The 8,776-nt window shown below is 41.2% G+C and overlaps 1 protein-coding gene across 6 annotated transcripts; it reads right to left on the reverse strand.

Annotated features, from left to right (window-relative positions):
- Positions 1-708: 708 nt before the first annotated feature.
- Positions 709-8,500, reverse strand: LOC109783464 (triphosphate tunnel metalloenzyme 3-like). 6 transcript variants are annotated; one of them, XM_073510635.1, is made up of 13 exons: positions 7,879-8,500; positions 7,054-7,107; positions 6,926-6,952; positions 6,687-6,793; positions 6,543-6,578; positions 5,900-6,436; positions 5,583-5,708; positions 5,095-5,188; positions 4,851-5,013; positions 4,651-4,714; positions 3,573-3,759; positions 2,736-2,875; positions 709-2,556 (listed from the first exon to the last, which is right to left on the reverse strand). In XM_073510635.1, exon 1 carries the CDS (start codon positions 8,498-8,500, stop codon positions 7,883-7,885), a length of 618 nt encoding a protein of 205 aa, XP_073366736.1. In that variant the 3' UTR covers positions 709-2,556; positions 2,736-2,875; positions 3,573-3,759; positions 4,651-4,714; positions 4,851-5,013; positions 5,095-5,188; positions 5,583-5,708; positions 5,900-6,436; positions 6,543-6,578; positions 6,687-6,793; positions 6,926-6,952; positions 7,054-7,107; positions 7,879-7,882. The 6 variants fall into 6 exon arrangements, with proteins under 6 accessions (XP_073366736.1, XP_073366734.1, XP_073366735.1 ...); XM_073510633.1 differs by having other exon boundaries at positions 766-2,556; positions 6,029-6,436; positions 6,687-6,814; XM_073510634.1 differs by having other exon boundaries at positions 766-2,556; positions 3,573-3,753; positions 4,902-5,013; positions 6,687-6,814.
- Between the last annotated feature and the right edge of the window lie 276 nt (positions 8,501-8,776).

The following is an 8,776-nucleotide window of genomic DNA, read 5'->3' on the forward strand; positions in this document are numbered from 1 at the left end:
AAATATATTTTAAGAGACATTGGAACAATGCTTTGACAGTACAGGGTTTGTTAGCATGCACTAATCCACTAATCTTTAAAATGAATAAATGTTAGTAATTATATCAAAACCAGAAGATGAACAACACTACTGCTCTCTCCACGACATAAACCGACGAATTCTAGACTCTAACAATCCTGAATATGTATGAATAAAACAACCAGGCTCAGCTATTTTGCATAAACCATGAAAATCTATAGGAACTTCAATGTGTTCAATTGAAAAAATAGCACATGACTATAGAAAGAACAGCAGGCTTGATAATAACTAATCCATGAACAGAACTTGTTTAACACATGACTAATCCATGACTATAAAAAGTTCATTATACTCGATCACTCGTCTGTTGCGTGCCATGATTTTTCCGTCTTTATTGACCATCATTACTTTGATCCGTCTAACTTGTTTAGCATGTAGCATGTATTCCCATATTGTATGGCTCAATCATTCAAACCTCTATATCGATCATTTACTTGCTTGTGTGGTCTGGGATGCCTTGTGTCCTGTCTATTTGTAATATGATTTTGCTGGTAGGATTTGCTTGTCTTTCTGGAAGGACTGGTTTATCGAGCGATTCTGATCAAGGTAGCCCTTGTCAGCTATTCACGTCCATAGCGATGAATGACTCAATCACTTGGCGCTCCTGTCTAGAAAAAAATCATTATAAAGTTGGCCCTAGGCGTTTCTAGTGATTTTACAAGAAGAATCAATATAAAGTCTTATAGTCTTCCTGTAGTTGTCATTCTCATGTTTGAAATTTTCAATCTTCTTCCGGACTTAGTCTGGTCCACTTAACCATGTACGCGAGGTTGTGCTTCAGGGATGGACATTCCTTATGTGAAATCCAATATGGGATACATAGTAACATCAACATGTCAGGCAAAGAGTCACATCAAAGAAAAAACACAAGAAAACTATGAACAGGTTTGTTTCTGTTGAAGACAATCAACAATAGATCACCATTTTTCTGTTTATCTGTTTTTATTTCATTTTAACAACAGGTCATCATTTTTCCATAGGCTATTCACTTAATTGGTCTCATTGAAATCATTTTGACAACACCCTAAAGGTAAAACAGAACTTGCCATGGTTTTCCATTGAGCTGAAGAATAAAATAAACCACATGCCTGGGAAGTAGACTGATACTGTTGAGTCCAAGAAGATCCATTAGAAACAGCTGATTTAGTGGCCCAAGCTTCTATAGTATATGGTGCAGTATTGCCGATGAATGTAGCAGAAATGCTTTCCTCCAATTTAGCCATTTTAAATCAAAATCAACAATATTTTCACTGCATTTCACCACATTCAGTTATATTAAAATTTCAGGAATACAAAGTAATAATTTGACAATGGTGCTAAATAAATAAATTATTTCACTCATAGAGTGCTAGTTCTGGTATCCTAGCAAAGTAAGCTAAATCAAAGTGTCATAGCTAAGAAAGCATACTCAAAACCTCTCTCGATTTTTTTACACCATTACCATACGTGTTTCCAGACTTGATTTTGCTGTTAGGAGCCAGCAACAGCAGCCAGAAGCATTGGCATTATTGATGATATAACTGAACCTTTATGTAGCAAGTGTTTCAGAGATTTATATTCGACACAACAACTTGCTGAATACTACTTTGAACTTAAAAGGTGAGGGAGAAATCAAAACTTGAGTCACACAGTCACATCAATGATACGATGAGAATGAAAAATCAATGGAAAAGTACCGCTTAATATTTCACAGTTTCATCATGGTCATCAACACCGTTAAGTTGGAATTCGAGAGTTTTAGGAAATGTGACTGTGATTCAGTAGATTTCCCTTCTGCCATAAATAATGATGTATGGATAGCTGCAACTTTTCTTCATACTATCCCAACGCACGGACACATGTAGGACAAAAAAATGGCAGCAATCATGGGAAAACATACCATTACCAAAATCAAAGGTATAACATAATATATTGTCAGCATGATAAAAATGAGATCATGTTAATTTCCCTATAAAACTGAGATCAAAGGTATATATTTCACAGGAATTTGACAACCACGATCATAAGTTCTGAATGGCGCTTCAAGGATTAAAAAAACATATTGCCCTACAAAAATAAATAAATATTCAAGGAAGACAACTGATGGTTGAATCCTGAAAGTCTAAAATCTCTAGATCACATATCTAGCCTCTGATACTTACATCCCTAGTAAAATATAATTTTAAAATTTCCTAGAATACGAAAAGAGCCCTATATAGCTACAAGAGATATGTATATATGTATGAGGTGGTCAGGAGTGAATCCCTTTTCTGATCTCGTTCTTTCATCCATTGTTCTCTGTCTCGCTTGATCGAGTCATGTTCCAGCACTCCTCACAAAAGTATCACTTCCAGACTCCTAGTATGGGCCGAAAGGAGGAGTTTTATTTTTTCTGATTATACATGCAACAGGGAATAGTTAAAAAACAATAACAAATTAAATGATCATGTGGTGAACCGGCTTCTTCTCCACTGCATTTGCTGATGACATAGGAAGTCACTGCAATATGGTTATGAAATTATTTTTCATGAAAAAATGATGATACACTTTCATCTAACCAACTTGAATACTCACTTTCCTCAAGAAAACAATCTGAATAGTCTTGTGCATGGCATGATCCAAATTCAGACGACACACTTCCTTATATGCTATCTATTAATGAACGAGCGGGTACTTACATGTATATGAGGCCAGAACCAGGCGTCGCGGACAGGGTATCTGTCTTCCACATCATCAGCATGGAGGAGCTCCTCCTCGGCTGCTCACTGAAGGACGACAACGATGTATCCATTTCCCATCTCTATTGTGGAAATGCATTCTGGAAACAATAAAAGAAACAATAAAAATACAGAGAGTTATACTAAAGAAGAAAAATCCTTGCATGCCAATCGTATGAAATAGCTAATGCAATTATCCCATATATAAATGCATCCCTAACACCAGCAACCGCTCCGGAATATATTCCACGTAAAAAACGCACCGATCATAGATTTATGAGATAAAAGTAATAGAGTCAAGTTAGACTACCCAAAACGATGCATGTGGTTCTACTTGTCACTTTTGACCTTAAGTGGTTTCCGTGGACATATAGTATGATGAATTTACTACATAGTGACCTTAAATTGTTTCAGTACACATATAGAAGGATAGAAATTCTACATGTACTGGGAACTACCACCAAAGCCATGTTCTATTGGATCCAGCTTGAACAAAAAAATTATATTGATTCATCAATCATAGACATAAAGTTTGGCTCAAAGAAGGAGGACTACATACAACTTCCAAAATTTTATGTGTGCCAACCAGTGGTTTCGGGCTGACATTCAGATAGACGATGCAGCTTGGAAGTAATTCTAAATGACAGCCATTTTCCATATTATATCTGCAGGTGCATGCTAGTGCAAAGTAGTGCTACATCATGAAGTTGTTGTAAGGTACATCGGGAAATAAATAAAAATTCAGTGCAAGCATGGTTGCAAATTATTTGGCAAGAGCGTAGCGTGCAGGCCACTTACCAGGTCCGGCACCCATACGCCCCTAGTAATTAGCAATGGTGAAAAGTCTAAACCAATTGGATGGCACAATCAATAGAAGCAAAAAAAAAATCCTTGGGCGCCTCTCCACGATCCGTTGCCCGGTCCACCTCGGAGATTGGCCTGCTTCAAGCCCCGTTTGTGTTCAGCAACGGCGGCGGCCCTGCAACTGCAATCATTTATCCTAGTCTCCATAGTAGAACAATGGATGATCACAACTTCAAATTCTAGTATATACTGAATTAGTAAGGACCAACGGGATAGCAAAAATTCAGAAAATTTCATTCTAAAATAGAAACCTCTAATTAATCAGACAATAAACTTGCCGTTTGATCTGATGATGAAAGGCACAAATGAATGGTTGTCGTGCATGCACATAAAAAATCCACACGAGAGTATGCAATCATCAATTCAATTTTTACAGCCTGGGAGTTAACACTGATAGGCCTTGCCTTGAATCAGGTCAAAACGAATGACCACAAGATTTTATTAGTACAGACTGCAGACCAAAAATTCCTCTTAAACACTTTTTACTGACTTCTGTATTGTTTTGTTCAGTACTTCAGTTCTTAAGTTTAGCATTCTAAACAAGCCAATGATGTTGAAAACAAGGTATGCTATTACAGATAGTTTTAAGGCTTGGCAACCAATGAATTTAGTAGCACACAATTAAACAACATCAGGTGACAAATTCAGCTTCCATGTTGATCCTAAATACTGCAACAAAATGTTTGACATAATATGCAGGTCAGTTTGGCACTATAAGTTCCCAATCATTAGCTCGCCTCAGGGGTAAAACAAGCTACCATATAGTAAAGTACCAAATCACATGAGCAGTGTTGTAATCAGTCATGTAGATATTATAGAACATCACTAATTTTAACCAGTTCTGTAGTAGCTGTATAACTTTAGTGATTTTGGAAGCTTTGTAAGACTAATTCCCAAATTCCATCTGGTAGTAATTAAAAAATTCCATACAATGAAAATACTCGTATATATTTCCATCATGAACTCAATATACGTGTGAATAAATCGATAAGTAAATCAATATGGTGCATACTCTAAAATCTCAGAGATCTTTGATGTCGTAGAAGTTATTAGTCTTCTACTCGTTTCGGAAATCCCTACAGAAAAAGGGAGTACATTTCAAACTCCAGAACATGATGGTGCAAATGGTGAACTGAATAAAGCTATAATGGGCCAGTATACTACATGGAGCATAAATCTGCAACATGAATTTTGTAGTTATAGTATTATTACTTTCTTCGAAAATGAAAATCTATTTGCAGCATGGGTGTGAAGCATGCATACGCGTGCACAATCAAGGATTGAAGTCCAAATCTCAGCATGTTCCACGTCACCAGAACATCATCGTATTCCCAAGTAACCAAAAATATTGTTACTCCTGGTTGCCGTGAAATTTCTGCAACAAAGAGGGGACAATTCAGTACAGAGATAACAGAGAGAAGGGAGACGTAGTGTTGTTGTCATTGTGCTCCCTCACCTCCCGGCCCTGCAACTTGAAACCACTGGCGCCTCTGCACTGCAACCCCGTATGCACATCGTCCCTCTCCCTCGCCCGACACAAGACACATAAGCTAGCACCAGCCAAAAATCAATCAATCAGTCAGTCAGGGGAAGCTTGTTGATTGACATCCAAAAATTCAATGAGTTAGAGAGCAGAATGAACTCATTAACAGCACACATAAACAACCAACCATCCCCTGGTTCAAACTGGTACTGGTACATATTTACAGATTCGACGGTTCGGTTTAGGCACCAGAAAGCAGAAAGCAGAGATATAAGATGACAGATAACATAGAACCAGAAAGCAGGACAACGACACAGAGAAAAACGTTCAGATTGCAATTCGTGTATACCAAGCTATGCAATGCATTTTGGCATAAGTTGTGGAATCACGCACATATTTTCTTTCAAATAAAAGTAGTACTCAAAGTCTGAATTCAGTTTCAAAGAACAAAGCACGCATACTGAAGTTCGATGACAGGTCGACGGAGGTTGTCCCTGCAGGACACCTTGTCGGACAGCGCTGAACTTGTTGCCGGTGATGCTAGGCACTGGGGGGACGGCATGAACAGCAGCATCGGCGGGAACAGCCTGACGAAGCATTTTAAAAGCATTCATACAGAATATAATCTTCTAGATGATAACAATAAAAAATACAAGTGCAATAATCCACCAAATGTAGGAAAGCATTGTTACAGAATATATATTCTAATCCGTGATAAATAGAGATCTGAAACCATTGATCACATGCAAGAAAATAGGAGGAGGAGGTGCACAACTACATGTAGGGCGTGCAGACGCCGCTGAACTCATGAGTCGTGGGCTCCTGTTGCTTCTGTCGATCTCGTCATCCCCAAAGTCAAGTATAGTGCCATAACATCAATCATATATGTGTTGGCATTTTACTGTACCTGTTATGACAGGGATGGCCTTGCTTTAAATAGAGCATGTTCAAAGTGTGAGAGTTCAATCAAACTCGACGAACTCATTGATGGTGTCCAATTTACCAGGAATTGGGTTCTCTCATCCAAAGCAGCCACAACTACTTAGTTTTACCTAAACAAGGAAGGCATGGTCAAACAATTTAATTCCACGCGTTGCACATTCATAAATCACATGACAGATGTACCACGCATTCATAATTGTACAAAGTAACTACCAAGTGTTCCCGAAAGAATAAATCCACACACGCAATCAGCTAAACATAAAAATTTACCTCAAAAAAATAGGATGTATGGTGAGTTAGTGCTTGCACGGGTTCATATTTTCCTTACTTCTGATTCGCTCTCCCCAATATACTTGTTCAATTGATCAGGCCCCTAAAATTCCAGAAAAGGAAACATTGTACAGTTTATACAGAACACAAATTAGGTAGAAAGAATATGGCAATCTCAAAATAAATTGTCATTAGTGTTTTCCCACAACCTGGAGATCCAAGCAGAAAAAGACCAGCTCGCATGACTGGCACCAAAAAGGGAAGATGAAACCATAATTAGGTATTTAAAGCAGTAACATGAAACACTAAAACTTATAAAATGCAAATAAAAACCGCAGATCTTGGTGAACTACCTTCGATATGAATTCAGAGGTGGCTAACGGTTTTAATCTACCAATCACTATGATGACCAGATGACACATAGTTAACTGCAATACCACACGCCCTGCCCTGTTCATCGCTTAGGGCAGCAATGTGGTCACTGGATAAAGATTAAAAAAATTCAGGCGCCTGGTTTGAACAATAACACACGCCCTCCCCTGTTCCCAAAAAATACCATCAACATGGCCACTGGCTAAAGTTTCAGGAGTACCCATTCTTGGAGTCGCCCACTCGAGTCCTAAATGTTTTAGCAAAGTATAAAGTACAAAGGTTAATCATGTGTCGCTGCATGTTTCAGCAATTATATGGTAAGGAATCAAGCTATGAACTCAGGCATACCTTGGTATCTTGGCCTTCTAGTTCATCAAAGATCAGGTTCAGCCTTTCAGGTACCTAATAAGAAATAAGAACAGATTTGTCAGGTGGCAACTTAGATACCAACGATGACTGTGTATGCCTGAGACCAACAAGCATCTCATCAGGGAGGTGGGTTAAGACAAGAAGCAGCTCATCAGGGAGGTGGTGAATCTAAGGATGCCCATCTGCACCGGGGAGCAGAACAAGATGTGGTGTGGTGAGACTGCAATAACAGGCTCATTGCCCATAACCGTGTGGCGGACATACGAAATTCAGTTTGTTCCTAGCTACTCCCTCCCTTCCTAAATATAAGCCCTTTTAGATATTCTAATGTGGACTACATACAAAGCAAAATGAGTGAAACTACACTCTAAAATACGTCTGTATACATCCGAATGTAGTCCGTATTGAAATCTCTAAAAAAAGGTTTATATTTTGAAACAAAGGGAGTAGATTTTATGTCCTGTATATAAATGGACCCGAGAGATGAAATTTAGTCCTCTCCCCAACCAGACATACCAGCCCCGGCTTCTTCCCAGCGGTTGTCGGATCATGCTCCAGGACAAGTTTTTTTACGAGGATTGAAATGCAAACCCTTGTGTTGCTATGTTGCCACCCAAGATAGTATTCTTGGATGAAAGTTATCAAATACCAGAATGTAACAGAACTAAACATTACATTTGTGAGATTTGAAATCACTCGCCACAGAACAAGCCTATCGTCGCAAGAAAGTGCTAATGAAACACAAGTTTTATAGCAACCACGGTTTAATCATCATTTGGGACATGGTAAAGACCAACCACAAACCTAGTCACGGAAGCAGCTTCCCGGCCATGAAGCACGCGAACTTATTGCTCCGGGAGTACTCATACGGCACCCCAGCCACGGTGAGCAGCCGCTCCAGGACCTCCTTGGCCTGGTCGGGCTCCGCGGTCTCGCACTCCAGCTCGTAGTTTGTGCCGAAATCGAAGTGTGTCTCATCGAGCTCTAGCACGAGCCCCTTCCCCTCGCCCTCCTCGAGCTCATACACACCGCGGGTGTTCCAGAAGCCGCCGAGGCAGACGAACGGCGCTTTGTCCCCGCCGACGCCGTACTCGTCGGAGACGAGCCGGACGATGGGGGAGTCGACCGCGCCGAGACGGGCGGGGTTGTCGACGCAGGTGAGGGCGAGGGCGGGGTCGAGGGGCTCCACGACCTCCTCAACGCGGCTGACGCCGGCGTCGATGCGCGGGCGGCGCTTGAGCGTGAGGACGGCGCGGGAGGGGTCGCGGTCGTCGGTGCCGTAGAGGCGGACGTCCCGCTGGGCGGTGGTGGCGGCGGCGAGGGGCCGCGCTGGGGCATCGGTGCGGAGCAGGCGGGGCGCGAGGAAGGAGGAGAGGCGCTGGTGTGCAGCCGCGCCGGGGAGACGGAGCTTGATCTCGACCTCCATGGGGTTGGGGTTGCGGCTAGGGCTGGGGGGGCGGGGCCTGGAAGGGGCGGGCGGCGGCGGCGTCTACTCTGGGAGTTCTAGGGATCGGGAGGAGCGGACGAAAAAACCTACGAAAAAAACCAGTGGAAGGTGGGACGAAAAAAAACCAGACGAAATTGGTGGGACGAAAATAAACTCGGAACGGAGACTACCAACTGAGACATTAGGAGTAGAGATTTGTGATTTTACTCCGGATATCGATCCTTAGTTCGGCCACCCGTGCCCACATTAAGGCTC

Source organism: Aegilops tauschii, chromosome 3 (assembly GCF_002575655.3).
Source record: "Aegilops tauschii subsp. strangulata cultivar AL8/78 chromosome 3, Aet v6.0, whole genome shotgun sequence".
Lineage (NCBI taxonomy): Eukaryota > Viridiplantae > Streptophyta > Magnoliopsida > Poales > Poaceae > Aegilops > Aegilops tauschii.